This window comes from Benincasa hispida, chromosome 1 (genome assembly GCF_009727055.1).
Source record: "Benincasa hispida cultivar B227 chromosome 1, ASM972705v1, whole genome shotgun sequence".
Classification (NCBI taxonomy): Eukaryota; Viridiplantae; Streptophyta; class Magnoliopsida; order Cucurbitales; family Cucurbitaceae; genus Benincasa; species Benincasa hispida.
In genome coordinates, this window is record NC_052349.1 from 65,177,540 (window position 1) to 65,195,003 (window position 17,464).

Sequence of the window (17,464 nt, forward strand, 5' to 3'; positions counted from 1 at the left end):
ATTATGACGATTAATCATTTGTAAAAGAAATCAATTATAGAAAATATGTATTAATCCAAAAAATTGTACATTATTACCGATGGTATTAATTAAAAAGCGTTTTAGATCAGATCTACGTGAAATAAAGAGGCATTTAAAACATTATTATTGTAATGCTTTTGAGTTTTTTTTAGTAATGATAATTGTTGTTTCTTTTTGCAACAAGAAAAAGTAAGGAAAACTAAGAATTTTAATATATAAAAGAAATTTGGAAAGAAATGATTGAAAAAAAAAAAAAAAAAATTAATTGAGGGTAGTTGCTGGCGACTGGCTGCCCATGGTCGATTAAGCATAGTGAAGAGATTAAAATTAAGTAAAGTTAAATGGGAAATTAGTTATGGATTTGAATAATTAAAAAATGAAGAAGGCCAGCTGGCAGAAATTAAAAGAGAATCTGAAGAATTAATCAAATGGGAAACTGCTTGGAATTGGGGCCTTTGATCTGATTATAAATATATTATGGTTTCATGCAATTCTAAACACAATCACTAAAGAAACCAAACAGGGTTTCTCTCTCTTCTTCTTCTCTCATCTTTTATTATTTTTTTTCTGGGAAAATTGGAGTTTTGAGAGAGAAGTGAGTTTCTTTTTTTATTCAGTCTCCGATGAAGAACCACCGTGGCGACCCCTCTTGGGGTCGTCTTTGGCCACAATTTGCTATGGCATTGGCCATTATTCTTATTTCTGCCAATGTAGATTTGGTTGCCGGAAATGCTTACGTCTACGCTTCTCCACCACCGCCACCTTACGAGTACAAGTCACCGCCGCCGCCGTCCCCGACTTATTCTTCTCCTCCTCCTCCCGTCTATAACTCTCCTCCTCCTCCTTACAAAGCTCCTGAATATAAGTCTCCTCCACCACCATCTCCGGTGTATGAATACAAGTCTCCACCACCACCATCTCCATCTCCACCACCACCATACTACTACAAATCTCCACCACCACCATCACCATCACCTCCTCCACCATACTACTACAAATCTCCACCTCCACCATCGCCATCACCTCCTCCTCCATACTACTACAAATCCCCGCCTCCACCATCGCCTTCACCTCCACCACCATACTACTACAAATCTCCCCCACCACCATCCCCATCTCCTCCTCCCCCATACTACTACAAATCCCCGCCTCCACCATCACCGTCACCGCCTCCACCATACTACTACAAGTCCTGTCTCTTATACACATCTAGATGTGTATAAGAGACAGCCCCCATACTACTACAAATCCCCGCCTCCACCATCACCGTCACCGCCTCCACCATACTACTACAAGTCTCCTCCTCCACCATCACCTTCACCTCCACCACCATACTACTACAAGTCCCCACCACCACCATCTCCTTCACCCCCTCCTCCATACTACTACAAATCTCCCCCACCACCATCACCTTCACCTCCACCACCATACTACTACAAATCTCCACCACCACCATCCCCGTCACCTCCTCCTCCATACTACTACAAATCTCCACCTCCACCATCGCCTTCACCACCTCCACCATACTACTACAAATCTCCTCCACCACCATCACCATCGCCTCCGCCACCATATTACTACAAATCTCCTCCACCACCTTCTCCATCCCCACCACCACCGTACTACTACAAGTCTCCTCCACCACCATCGCCATCACCTCCACCACCATACTACTACAAGTCTCCTCCACCACCATCTCCATCTCCTCCTCCTCCTTACTACTACAAATCCCCACCACCACCAACTTACTCACCCCCACCCGTCTACTACTACAAATCTCCACCACCACCCGTAAAATACCCGCCATCCTCTCCTCCATACTACTACAAATCTCCACCTCCTCCAACCTACTCGCCTCCCTACTCTCCGCCTTACTACTACAAATCTCCACCGCCTCCCACCTACTCACCTCCCTACTCTCCTCCATACTACTACAAATCTCCACCTCCCCCAACCTACTCGCCTCCACCAGTTTACTACTCTCCGCCACCAAAGCCCTACACTCCACCATACTACCCACCGCACCACCACCTAGTTTTTAAGGTGGTCGGAAAAGTCTACTGCATCCGATGCTACGACTGGGCCTACCCGGAAAAATCACACGACAAGAAGCACCTTAAAGGTATTTTTTGAATAATATAAAAATTTTCCCTCTAAATTTGACTATTCTGCAAATTCAAATTTTGATTATTTTCTTTCAAACCCAATTTTTAATTTCTATATATTTTCTATCTTTTAATTTTAATGTCAGTTTCATGATCAGGATTGCGATTCTAAATTTGGTTACCTCAAAAACCAAGTAAAAAAATGGATGATATTTCTATCCATGCACTAGTTTTGTTAAATGAAAATGACTTAATCGAATTACAATACTAAAAAAGAGAACATTTTCCATGTGATGCTTTTCTTCCAACTTTAATTGGATAAACACATTTTTTTTCTATTTTTTTTTATGAACCCACATTTACTAATTTGCCCTCCCACCATGATAGAATAAAAGGATACCACCGTTGTCCATGTGGGATGCTATCATTGCATCAATTATTACACATCAAAACTCATAATAAAATTTGGGGATTCAAACAAATTAATTTATTAAAGTAGGAATGGCAAGAGTTTCTAGATTAGAATAATTGTACCCCTACAGTGAAAAGCTAAAATGATGCCATTTTCTATAATTTATAAATTCTTTTAATTTTATTTTATAGGAGCTGTTGTTGAAGTGAGCTGCAAGGCAGGAAAGAAAGAGGTAGTGGCATATGGAAAGACAAAGAGCAATGGCAAATATAGCATTGAAGTGAAAGGATTTGATTATGCTAAATATGGAGGCAAGGCTTGCAAGGCTAAGCTCCACGCACCACCCAAGGGCTCACCTTGCAACATCCCAACCAACCTCCACTGGGGCAAGGTCGGCGCCAAGCTTAGGGTCAAGTCCAAGACTAAGTATGAGGTTGTGTTGTATGCTAAGCCTTTTGCATATGCTCCAAAGAAGCCTTACAAGGAGTGTATGAAGCCCAAGCCTTACTACCCACCTCCTTACATCTACAAGTCACCACCTCCTCCTACCCCTGTTTACTACTACAAGTCCCCACCTCCCCCATCTCCAACTTACTACTACAAGTCGCCACCTCCTCCATCACCGACTTACTACTACAAGTCTCCACCTCCTCCATCACCTACCTACAAGTCACCTCCCCCACCTTTGTACTCTCCTCCCCCACCATACTACTACAAGTCACCACCATCAATCCCACTCACTCTGTGTACTCTCCTCAACCCACCGGATACTACTAAAAGTACAACACCACCTCCCGTGGGATAGGGCGGCGTACGCGATCGGCTCGGGCCCCAGTAATCACTACTACAAAAATCACCACAGCGCGGTCCAGTGTACTCTCCTCCCCCACGCAGCTACTTAAGTTCACACCACTCCTCCAGTATTACTCCTCGGCACCTCCACCATATTACTACAAGTCACCTCCACTCCAGTATACTCTCCACGGCGCCCGCCATAGAACTACTACAAGTCACCGCAACCTCCTCCAGTCTACTCTCCTCCTCGCCCCATGAAAACTAATAAACAAGTCACCTCCTTCACCCCGGTCTACTCTCCTCCCGCACCATTACTACTGACATATTAGTCACGCGATTCCAACCCGTACGAGTAACATCATACCCTCACCACCCCAGTAATACTACTCCACAATCATCCACCCTCCTCCTCGTCCAGTCTACTCTCCTTCCCCCACCATACTACTACAAGTCCTCCTCCACCCGTCTACTTCTCCTCCACACCGTACTACTACAAATACAGCCAAGTCCTGCCTGCCAAGTCTACTCTCCTCCCCCCCACCATACTACTAGGACGACAGTCACCTTCCTCACCACCCGTCTACTCTCCGTCCAGCGCACGCGGACTATCTCAACAATCAACCCTCCTCCTCACAGTCGTACCCACTCCCCACCGACACCACTAAGCTATCTGACAAGTCACCTCTCCGTTCCTCCACCGGAGCTAAGCTACTTACAATGACCTCACTGCCCACCCTTACTCTCCTCCCTCACCCCACTACGTACAAGTCACACGCATCCTCAACCCGTCTAACTACTCCTCCACCAAACCGTATACTTTACAAGTCCACCTCCTCCACCCGTCTACTCTCACTCACACCACTCACTACTACGTACTCCTCCACCCGGTCTACTCTCCTCACACCGTACTACTACAAATCACCTCCTCCCTCCAGTCTACTCTCCTCCCCACCATACTACTAACAAGTCACCTCCTCCACTCCGTTACTCTCCTCCCCACCGTACTACTACAAGTCACCTCCACCTCCAGTATACTCTCCTCCCCCACCAATACTACTACAAGTCTCCACCACCACCTTCCCATCTCCCCCACCACACTCACTATCTACAGTCCTCCCCCACCATACGTCACCATACCACACTACAGCACCGTCACACCCACTCCCAACAACCATCGAAAAACGTACTACCTACTCCACAAGTTACAAGTCTCCCCCACATCCATGCTACCACAATACTTCTAAAACCTAAAGTCCATCACTACTTATCTTCAACACCTATCTCCCCTCTACCGCCTTGAAATACGGCTGTCTACGTCCTCCTCCATCACTGAACCACCATCTCCTACCCGGCTTGTTCTTCACATCTAACTACTCTCCACCTCACCTCCTCACTCCACCATATACTAAATTCCACCAACGACATCTCCTCCCTACAATCTTTACAAGTCCCAGTTTTCCTTAAAACCCCCTTACCTTCCTCCTCCTCGCCCCATACTACTACAAATCTCCCACCTTTACCAGAGAAAATCACTTCCCCCCGTTTTACATTTACGCATCTCCACCACCTCCTCCCACTATTAAGCTCTAAAAAATCTCAAAAACCAATCTTGTAATTGTAAATGAAGCTCCTTCTACTTATCATATTTTTACATTTCTCTCCATTCATTTTTTTCTAGCAAAATCTCTCTAATGATAACTTATTGACATTCCAATGTGGTTTTATTTCTCTCAAGTGGAATTAAAGGAAGGCTTCTTAATGAAACAATTAGAGATGGTGAATGCAAGCTCCATTGAATTATTATGAAGGGTCTTTTGGGAAAAAGCAGAGCATTTATATTCAAGAGCATCTTGCGAATAGTTGGGATCAAGGTATTGCTCTTCTTACTCTTAGTTGCCGATATCTTCCACTACATCTTATTATTCAATTTTCTGGGAAATTGGCATCAAAGGGTACATTTTGCATCTATTATGCGACAGGGCTTGGAGCAGTTGCAGAAAATGATGAATTTTTAGTGATTTGATTGTGAAGCCTTTATGTTATTTGTGTTTTTTATTTAAAATCTTAATTTGTGAGAATATACAGTACGCATTTGTGTGAATAAAGAATTTGTAGATTATCCATTTGGTTCACATTTGGGTTATTTATTTCATTCGCTGTCTGCGTCACCGTTTCGAGCTCTGAAGCCGTGCAAATCCCCTTTGCAATACAGACAATATATACTCATTCTTTACAAATGAATGCTCCAGATTCTTACATATTTTTTTTTTCTTCTTTTGATTCACATAACCCCCCCTAAACAACACCTACTAATCTACTTTTTAAAACAAATTTGGAGTTGAAAGAGTCATACCTCTAATCCTCAAAATTAATAGTAATTGCTTTATGTAAATTGAGCCTATACTCATTTTGACAAACCCTACCATCTTACACTAAATGGGACGCAAATTGAAAATATAGCAATATAGATCAAAAAGTATTAGTAAATATAAGTACAGGATGAAAAAGAATTTGCAAATAATAGGCAAATTTTAGATTTTAGTTTTCGGAGCCTATAATAGTTTGTTGATAGGACTTTATCGACTTGCTCCAGAAGTCTATCAGCAAATAGAGTCTATTAACTTGCATACGATTTTGCTATATTTGTAATTCCTTTAAAATGTTATAATCACTACTTAGTTATTATCCCTCAATATCACCAGTGTCGGTTTACAATTTAACCACTTTAACTATCCTCTCATATATGAGAGGTAAGTTTTTTTTGCAAAATCTAAAGATTTGAAAATTCATCTCTTGAGAAGAACCAGTTTCCCATTTAATTTGTGGGTTTGTGTTTCCTCTACCCAACATTAGATGAAAGAGAAAACATAAGTACAATTTAGAGTGAAATTGGGAGTCTTACCTTTGGTATGTTTGACTCCACAGCTTTGACGCGTAGAGTGGGACACATAGGTGGTCGGGCCTTTAATGTCTGTAGTGGTCTAATTAACATTGAGCTGTTGCGTCATAGTTATGAAGATGCCGAAAGGATAAATTTGAGTTGCGGTCTCAAAAATGTTAGCATTTGTAGATTTTTGTGGAGAGAGAAATGTGAATGCTTTTGTTTGGTTGCCTTGTAGAAATTTGAAAGTAAGTGCGTGTGTTTGAGAGGAGGTTACAGATGGAACTGCGTGGGGATCATGTTCTCAAGTTCCTAACTTTCTGTTTTCTGTTCCACACCCACACTATTTTGCGTATGATTTCAAAAATCGTGCTCTGTTAATTGTATTTTTGCGAGAATTTTTAAAGATATTACATCAGATTGTAATATTGTATGATATTTTGTTATAGATTCAACTTGAGGTTCAGTAAGATAAATGAACAAATGAATATTTAGAAGTATAGACACAAAGTAGACTGCTAATTATGGAAAGAAACATAAAAGGAAAAAACAAGTCCAACTTGAGTTTTTGGAAAGTGATCGAGACTGGAAGCTGAATGGATGGAAACTGAAGGAAAACGTCCAAACAAAAATCACACAGATCATTTGAGATTGGAGATGAATCCCAAGAAAGAACATAAAAACAAAAGACTTCTTGTTGGAGGATATAACTCACAAATAACTAAAACACAGAGAACTTCTGTATTAGAGACAATAACCCACGAGAACTAAAACATGAAGAACTTTTAGGGCCTGGAGACAGAAATCCCTCAAATATAGAGATCTAAAAGCAGAAACCAATAAACTGCTGATTTGAAAATAAATAGAGAATCCTGAATATCAGATAAATATAACAGAAGGCGAAAAATGAAAAACAAGAACCAACCAATCAACTTAAGTGAAACCTAATTATGGATCTGCCTTCTATCGATCCCAATGGAAGGCTTTGAAAAATATAAAACTCTAGGACTTAAGGCTCTAATACCATGTTTAAAATTGTATGTAAATTATTGAATATCAGCTTGAAGTCATAACAATATGAAAATAGAGAATAAATAATACCCAAGAGACCCTAATTATGGAAATGAAAACATAAAAAGGATAAAAATGCAGAACGCCCAAAGGAAATATCATTACAGAAAATAATAATTTAGAATAAACTCAATTAAGTTTAACATAACAAGATGTAAAAAATAAACATACAAAGATGAAAAATCAAAACTATCGATTTTTAAATAGTAATTTTGTAGAGTTCAATTGCGATAATAGTGGATATTACGAAATGGTGTAATGCTCTGGTTGTAGAGTACTTAGACGTTCCGACTCCTGTTGCATTTATATAGACAAATGAGGAAGAAGTAGTTAACTCTAGTGAAAATTAATCTTGGATGTGGAAAGATATCCATATTTTTTAGAGCACAGAGAAGTAGAGAGTCCAATTTCCTTCACATATCGATGATTCGAAATAATGGTAATATTGTTTGCTATTTGCCATTGTAGCAATGGATGTAAATGATATACATTATGGTTTCGATTATTTAATAATTCTATTTGGGTTTGTTGTTTACCTGTAGGTAGAATTTGAAACTTTGTTTGATCTTGTAATTTGTTAGTTATCTCTTGGGTATTTATAAAGAAAAGATAGTATTTTATCACACAGATATAAAGCTCGAATTGAAATAATTTACTAAGGAACTCATTTGATAACGTTTTCATTTTTTTTGTTACCCATCAATTTCCCAATTTCTCATTTTGGAGAAGCTATTTAGACCAAAAATTTTTTGGAGAAACTATCTGAAAAGTTGTTTTTCCTTGTTCCATTTTGGTTCATATATTAAGTTCCGCTCAGAATTAAATAATAAATGCCTTGCTGTTTTGGTAGTTGTGCTCAAATTAAGTACCTTCCACTATTTTTGTTTTAATTTACCATATTGTAATACTACTTTCGTTACTATTGGCTATATTTATATTTTAACTTTAAATTTTTAGTTTTCAAAATTTCCCATAATATATTTATATATTAGTTATAAAATTTTCAAATTGGTAATATTTAATATTTTTTAAAATTTTAAGAATTTTGCAAAGTATACATGTTTATAATAGTCGTTTTTACAATTTTGAAATTTTTATTATAGTGGCAATTCGAAAGTTTGAAGTTAGAGGAAATTTTACAAATATAATAAATTTTGTTACAACATTCATGTTCAATTCATTTTATATTTTACAGAGCCACAACATGTATAGAATAATAATAATTAAGGTTGGATTGAGTCTAATGGTCATTCATAGTCATTACAAAATCAAAATTTTAGCAACATATGTAAGTATACAAACAACCAATATGTCATACCCCTTCCCAAATTACCCCTCATAAACCGAGAAAGAGATGTGAAGATACAAATTGTCAACCCCTTAGTTTGACAACTACTGTCAACATAACTTCCAATAAACCAACAACTTGGCCAACTTGATAAACAATTTATATTGCCTATAACAGACCCATTACCACATAGTTACACATCCGATATACATATTAGATTTTCTTACAGGCGAGAAAACTTCATACACAGATTGCAATGCACTGTTAAGGGATCCAATTGAGAAGTTTAAATTATACAACAGGAATAAAAACTCCCCCTACCCCTTTTTTTTTTTTCTGGCAACATGAACATAAAGATCCAAATATAAAGATATGATGAACCACAATTTAAACTTCAAATTCTTGAGGTTCTTGAGAAGTGACTTGACTGATAGAAACTGCTAGCTTCGAGAACGTCGACCACATACCATGGGAGGAAAACATTGGAAAAAGGGTGAAGCCTTAAAAAATAATGCCATAGTGAGTGACTTCTTTAAAGAAAAGCATACCTACGTAAACTCAATGATTCAAAACATCTAAATAATTAAACATTTTAGGCGGAGTTTACATTCCGGGTTCGGAAAATGAAATTAGAAAAAATGTAAAAAACATAAATTTAAAAACTCTAGATTAAAAACTCATCAAACAAATTCCCTAATAAAATTTCTCTACCCTTTGCTGAACAATGGCGAGAGGCCTTTTTGGCTCAATCCCTAATAACTTAGTTTGAGAAGAGAGTCAATTTTGATCGATTCCTCATCAATGTAGATAACATAGATCTTACGTGCAACGTTATAAACTGAGTAGGATCCCCTGCTTAACCTTACCGAAATATCCTTGGTAGCAACGAATTCGTCAATGTAGCTGGGTACCGTTACCAATACCTTTTAGTAACCAAATGCTTAATGAGTTGAGGTTTTAACAATATTAAACATACATGTGAACATCATAAATGATCCACTTATCATGCTTAAGGGAAGTTCAAAATAAATAGCTTCATTTGAATGCTAAGTCCATGGGATCATAAAACTCAAGAGTTGAAATGATGGAAGTTACAAGTAAAAACAAACCTATTTTAAAATCATCATATGCATTTGACTCCATTACTAGAAGCATGCGTGAGACATCAAGACAAAAGGTAAGACTATAATGTTGGAAATTCCATAAGCAAAATATTTTCTGAAAGCTCATCACTTCGTTTGTCTTAAGCTACTTATCTTAAAGTCTATAGGCCTCTCCTATTTGCTGTTTTGCCCTTGAAATAAGGAAAAGGTCCCTTTAATCAGTATAATTTAGCTCGCGTTTCGAGCATAAATCATATAAAGTTAAACTTCATCACACATCATGAAACTAAGTTCATCGCAATCCTAACTAATCTCATTGCATCAGTACGCTTAAGCCATTTTACCTTATAGGGAGGTGGCTAAAAAATGGCAATCCTTTCTCACACGTGCTACGGGTAGGCATTAGCAATCCACTATAACGATGTACCTAATGCGTCTCAACTGTGAAATATATAGTCAATGCTGCCTCCCAACGCAATCAATGCATATCCATTGGTTGGACAATGCTTCCTTATTCTCCGTATAGTAACTGCTTTGCTTATTCATCCAACAAATATCATGGCGAGGATTATTCATATTCCAGATGTCCATAGTTCTAATTTCCAACCATTAGGCCTAGTGAGATTTCCTTGAATGAATTTTCTTCATAACATCTTAACTCTCCATAACCTTAGAATTCAAACAAACAAATTCCTTTGGATCAGTTGTATCCTAAATCCTCTCACTCTTGCCCGAGAGTTCTTCAACACCCTTCTTGAACTTCAAATGGAAACAATTCTTCATTTCCTTAAGAGTAGGAAAATTTGGCAAACTGTGGCCCTTCTTTTCAGGGTCTATTTATACCTAGGCTGCATAAAGCAATAGCCAACTTAATTAAATGCCACCTGACATGTTGATTCTTTAAATTAGCGTTTTAAAGACTGCTACCGCGCCTTCCAACTGTTAACCCACTTATTAATTAAATTAATGCTGAACGTCTTCCATCTTAACTTCGTCTCATGGCTTGCGGCCAAAATTTAAGCCTTTGTCTTGGTCATCGCCTAACTTCTACTTAGTGGTCACAATACCCTCTAACGACACACGTGTCGATGCAAAATGGTCCCATAACTGCCAGGTCGTTTTTCCAACTTAAGCCCTCACCAATTTTGCATATAGGCTTGGTCCGTATACGCTTCCCCTGTGCAACGCTCGATCATTCCCTTCTATTCAAAGAAAGCCATCTTACCTTCTTCATGGCCTTCCACATACCAAATAGCTATACGTTTAACCTTAATGCCTCCATTCTTGGACTTCTGGCTGCCATAGTTCAACCAACTGACCGCGAGAGAGGCAACAACATATTGCTCATAACGCATGAATATCCTCTACTTTCCTTTATATGTCAAACTTCTCCTTTCTACTTCATCGATATCTTGAGCATTCCACACATAGCATAATTTTCTTGTCCTCGTAATGTTCACGCAAAGAGTATGAACTTCCTATCACTTAGAATATTTTCCCTCCTTCATTCTCCATTATACATAAACTGAGCCTTCTGGATCACTTCATTGAATACAAACATCAATGAGTACTTACTTAAGCAAAAAGCTTAATTAAATAATTAAGATGACTTTAATACATAAATAGCTAAGTAAAACAAGTTTTGGGAATTAACAATTTACTTAAACATAAATAGCTAGTAAACAGTTTTGGGAACATTTCCACAAATTTTACCTTTGCCCTTTAGAGAAATTGTCGTCCTCTAAAATTTGCCCTAAGCTCAGTTAACTAAATAAAATGGGGATATTTTGTTTTTCCCATATGCTCCTCAGCTTCCCCATAGTGGATTCCTTTACTCGCGATGGGTTTCTACAAGACTTAACCAAATGGAATAGGTCTTGTTCCTCATACTTGGCTCTTTTCTATACTAAAACCTGAAACTGTTTTTTCTTCTTATGAATAATTTCTGCGTTATTGCACTGGTTGATCCTCAGAGAAATATGAGTAGGATGGAGACAATATTTCTCAAACATAAACACATGGAAAGGCGCCATCAATGTATCCTGGATAAACTCAAGTAGGTAAAAGCCTAAATCTATAAGTTGTCTGCCCAATACGGTTCAAATTATGCTCGTAGGGTCCTATATATTTTTTGGGCTCAAACTTAACCTTCCTAAAAACCCTAAGTATCCCTTTTCCACCGGAGATAGCTTAAAGAAATACTAATCTTCGATTCTCGAACTCTAAATCTTTTATTCCCCCTTATCCACATAGCTCTTCTGTTTCTCTCGAGCTTCTATAATATATATCAATTTAACATTTCTCTGATTTCATCTTAACCAACTATGATCCTATCAGTTTGTCCTTCACGTAAACCTCATTTCCTAGCACAAACTGGTGTTTTATAGGAGTCTTCCATATAAGCCTCATATGAAAAGCCATGTTATGCTGGTAACTAGTTATTATACTGAAAAAAGTTTACTAATGGCAAGTGTGTATCCCAAACTATGCCTTTAAACTGTTAACACATAAGGCTCTCACATACCCTCCCAAGGTCTGGATCGTGTCCGTTCTGACTGTCTGTCTATTTGTTGAATGACAGGCTGTACTGAGATGCAACTTAGTACCAAGTGCCTTTTTGTAGGCTAGGCCAGAAACTTCGGAGAATAAACCTCGGACCCTGGTCTGATACAATGGATAACTAGAGCCCAAATGAGATATGGCTATGTCCCCATTGGCTGATCAACATACATCTTAGCCAGCTGATCAAGGGTAGATATGGCTTTGATTGGTAAAACTTTGCTGTCTTTTTATTATGTCTACTATCATCCAAAATGTATCATAACCATTGGGTATTCTAGGTTAAGCCAAAAATGAAAATCCCAATGGTCACAATAGGAGGTTCCCCATTTCCTAATTTAGGTACTAGAAGTTGTGTTCCAGTAAACCTGCAAATGTCTTTGATGTGCGCTGGCTTAACCTAATTGGACAGATAAAAAATTTATCTAACAAATGGCTATGTCCTTTCTTTCCATTCCTAGACCACCAATAAGACTCTTCCAATGTGTCTATACATTTAGTGCTACCTGGATGCATAGCATAGGCCGCTTATGAGCCTTTAAGCACTACCATTCTTCGTTCGGTGCTTCAATTGACTAGAGCACATAATCTGTCCTTCCTTTATCAAGCTTTCCCCATCCCTGTCCTCAAAACCATAATCTTATCTTTGCAGTTGACCAACTTCTTCAATAAAACTTACTGAAAAGTTAGAGTTTTGCCACTATTGAGCCTATGATGATATCATCTAGGCTAATGTAGGTCTTACTTGAAAAATGAGCTATCATTTCTCCCAAGTTTGACCTACTGTCAATGCTGGCAGGACCAGCTCTCTTAAAACTACCTATGCAAATAAACCTTCCTTAGAGAATCAAACATATCTCTAGAGTAGCTTGAATTTCCTGCTCAAAAAAAGCAATATGCTAGCTAACATTAACTTCTAACCTGGGTGGTTAAATCAAATGGTGCATATAATAAAACTTTAAATAAACTCGATCCACCCGCCTCTATCCTTAAATTTAGTTCCTTTTAATCAAAAGATATTATGTTTATGCACTTATGATCTAATAAAGAAATGCAAATTTATCACCATAATAGGTAATTAGTCTCCCAAAAAATCTTAATGCTCGGACAAACAGTCTTTTACTATAGTTTCTAGAATCATGAGTAGTGGTAGTTTATCCTCGTGTTTTTTCAAGTTGTTCTAGGATGCATAAGCCTACGACTTTACCATCCATAGCATCAATACACAATCCTAATCCTTGTTTGATTGCATTATTAGTAGATCTCGAATCCTTACCTAGAACTAGAAGGGTTGGAGTTGGCACAAATTAGTAAATCTTTTGCTTTCTAAAGTCTTGAAAAAACGCTGCTCACAACTATTTGTCATTCAAACTTTGGCATCCTTCCTGGTTAGACTGATTAATGGGAGAGCTATCTGTGAGAAGACCATCTACAACCTCCCGTAATAAGCTATGAGTCTTAAGAAAAACTATGTACCATTCCCGTTACTAAGGTAGGACCCACTCCCATCTAACTACAAACTTCAATTTTCTGAGATCAACGCTGATACTTGTTGCAGACACCATGTGTCTAAAAACACCAAATCTTGTCGAGGCAAAACTCACATTTACTAAAAACTTAGCAGATACGTGCTCATCACGTAGTGTTTGGCAACACTCGTCTTCAGATGCTCCGCATGTTCTTCTTTACTAAACCTTTTTTGTTCAAACTGCCTGTAGTAATACATAATCTGAGTGTGTGACATCTTTCTTCTTCAATAAATAGAAGTTGTGCTTCCCAAGGCAACACATTAGGCCTGAATATAGCCCTTGTCTACTAATTCCTGCAAATTGAGTTTTAAAATTCCTTCAACTCAGCTGGTGCCGATCTGTAAGATGCCTTATAGATTGGAGTTTATCCCTACAATAAATTTATAGTAAACTTACCGTCTCTATAAAGGAGAATCCTGGTAACTCCTCAGGGAAATACATCAATAAACTCCTACACCACAAGAACAATCTTCTAGTCCTAGCTTATTCGATTGTAAAACTTATTTACTTGGGCCAAGTATGCTCCAAAACCCTTTAAACTCAATAGCTTTTTAGCGCTTTACTGCTGAAATTCAAGACAAGTATGAAAACATTTTTCCTTTCTTCTAACAAACAACTACCTCTACTTGACTGAAATAATCTGAATGTCACTTTCTTCTTGTGATAATCAATAGTTTGCAATGATATTTAAACAAGGAGGAAATCTTTATTCCCTAGAAATAGCAATCAAACTCTAACAATTTTTAAGGGATGCGAGAGAGTCGAATCACCATGCTCTGTTCTCAATTACATATTACATAATTTCTAATAATAGGGATTATTAACTAATCAGCACAATCACGTAAGAAAGGTAGATATAACTTCTTTCAGGCATAGTTTTTTAGTATCCTAACAGTGTTAAATGCAAACATCGCTAGAAATAAATAAATTGGGTCGCCCCAGGATACAAAATAATATATGTGCACGGGGTCTAATCAATGAATAAGATGCAAGACTAGTAACACCATTTGGTGCATCAAATCAGCCTCCTGTTGGTCATAAGCGTAACCTTGCCCTTAACTGACGAGGCTATTCGGGGCTGTTGCACCCTTCACTTATGATTACTAGTGCCCTTTATCACCTACTGTGGCTACCTTAGGCCCTACATCACTTTCTGAGATGCCATCTTTGCTTAAGTCTGTGCCTCTTGAAATTAACTTGGGAACATTATCTCATGTAATGCCCAGTGCTTGTTTCACAGATAGCAGAACATTCTGCCCCTCATAGCACTGTTCCTTTGAATTTTGAATATTTACCACAATGGATACACTGGGGCTTACTTAACCTTATACTGGCGCACCAGACATATTTTATACGTCCCCTGATCTTGATCCACCAACTGTCTAGCGGATCTCTACTACCTTTTCTCTAATTGAACTTCATGTTTGTAACTAGCGCCCTGAGAATCACTGGCCCACTAAAATTGGGGCTTAAAATCTCTCCTGCCAAATCTCTTTGGATAAATTGCCTCTTTTTCTTCCTCTAGAGACTTCCTTGTCCTTGCTTGCCTCTGCCAGGCTCTTCCTCTACAAGCAACGCAATCTCACTCTAAGTAAAAATTCACCTAGTTAGTTGTAAGCAATAATAGAAGATCGTATTTCCTTTCTCAATCCGCCTCTTACGTCTACATCTACGTCTCCTAAGCTATAATCGTAAAACATACCTTGGATAAACTCTGTTACTTTTGTTCATATTCAACAAACTAATCATATAAACTTGACCGAGCTTTCAAGAACTTGTTCCTTTTTCGCTTGACGATATGAAGTAGGATAATGAAACTGTCTTGGCGCCGGAGATTATCTTAAAAACTCTTCCCATGTTCATCTCATTTAAATCTATTCCTTCTAGAGTCTATCACTCTCCGCCCCATTGCTTCGCCTGTTTCTGTAGCAGGAATACTGCTAAATTTGACGCTTACGGTCCTTAGGGGCATTATGGTTACTTGGAAAACATTTTTCTAATGTAAAATCACCTGCCCTCAGCATCTACAACGTCAGTAGTACCCTCAAATGCAGATGCTTTCATGCTCTCAATGCCATACTTCTTCTCGATTGTCTATACAAGTCGTACGTTAGCTCCTAACAGCTCTAAACAATCCTATGAAAACTCTAATCTCCATTTGAGTATAGCTCTAACCTGAGGTAATACAAGACTCTCCCGTCGATATTAGCTTCTGTTGGAGTTAGATGCCCCTAAATCTCCTGGTCCTAGTGTTGTGTAATTGTAAATGTATTAACGGATTTATTTTATTTGAATTAAATCTGAAGGCATTTTATTATGACATTTAGTAGAATTAAGTCCACAAAACCAATAACTAACATCACAGAAGGTTACCTTCTGTAATCCCTGCTTAACCATGTATGTAGAGACATACAAGTGGATCAAATATTTTTAAGTGATAACCTAAAATAGCTGTGCTAGATGGGGATTAAAGGCTGGATACTTTATCCTAGCGACATCTATGGGAATATGGCCCGCTTTCTAGATGTTATTAATTTGTGTAAATGCTACAAAATGATCTGATCATAATCATTCATGTAGAGACATGTGAAAGTGAGATTTATTCTATATAAAGGGTTTGTATAAGACCCTGGACCAATGGTTTAATAGATCTCATTATATAGTACTCTTTAATAGGGAGAGAACTTTTAACATTCACCAAGGATGACCATAGGTGACATGGACCTGAAATCCTTGGGTGAGGGTTGTGAAAACTCTTGTCTATGAAGGCGATCCTTTGAATTTAATATAGGGCAATAGTGGCCTATTAACCGATTGCGAGATAAGCCTACCATTTTGGAGATTTGTCTGATTTGGGGAAGTTGAGAAAAACACAGCTATACAAGACAAAATTTCAACTTATTCTCTAATGTTAGGATAAGTAGATAAAATTGCTTCTATATCAGGGGTTGATTTCCGAGCTTGAATACTTGGCACCACACCCTTCTTGGCCCGAGAGGGTGGTTTAGGTCATAGTTGGAAGCTATGAACTTATTGTTCATTTAGATGGGATCAGTGGTATTAAGGAGTTAGATGTAATATATGGTAATGGTAATTTTTGCCTATCTACTACGATAATTTGTAAAGGGTATTGATTTGTTGATTGTTTATATCCAATGGACATAGAAATATATCTGTAGTCGAAGAACTGCAGCGTCGTCTTAGTGGCAGTGCCCTATAGTTAATAGATGTTGGTAATTTAATTAAAGAGGTTTTTAATTAATTATTCAACGAACCATTAGAAATGCTTAAATCTATAGGTCCTAAGGTTCTATAGCTCAAGAAGGATTATTGACAATTAAGTTTGGAATTAATTTTGAATTGGTTTTCAAAATTAATTGAGGAATTAATTATAATGTAATTATAAATATTTAACTTAATTAATATATGATATAAATTAATATTTTTTGACTGCATTATAATATAATTTTTTATTTGAAGAGGAATTAAATATTTGAAATATAATTCAAATAATTAATTATATGAATGAAGATTCACATATTAAATCTACGTATAATACGATTTATATTAACATACATATACGTTATGAAAGAATAAAAACTATAGTTATATTTAAGATACAATAATAAAAACTATAGTTATATGTTATATTTGATATAATAGTTATTAATTTATATTATTAATTAAATTAAATTTTAGT

The 17,464-nt window shown here is 37.5% G+C and overlaps 1 protein-coding gene across 1 annotated transcript in view; it reads left to right on the forward strand.

The window, feature by feature from the left end:
* The first annotated feature begins 505 nt into the window (after window positions 1–505).
* LOC120078593 (extensin-2-like) overlaps window positions 506–17,464 on the forward strand; it is a 19,886-nt gene continuing 2,927 nt past the window's right edge. Inside the window, exons 1-3 of the mRNA XM_039032882.1 lie at window positions 506–1,210; window positions 1,269–2,143; window positions 2,730–3,264. Coding sequence (XP_038888810.1) covers window positions 645–1,210; window positions 1,269–2,143; window positions 2,730–3,264 — 1,976 coding nt within the window. The 5' untranslated portion in view covers window positions 506–644. The remainder of the gene's footprint in view (window positions 1,211–1,268; window positions 2,144–2,729; window positions 3,265–17,464) is intronic.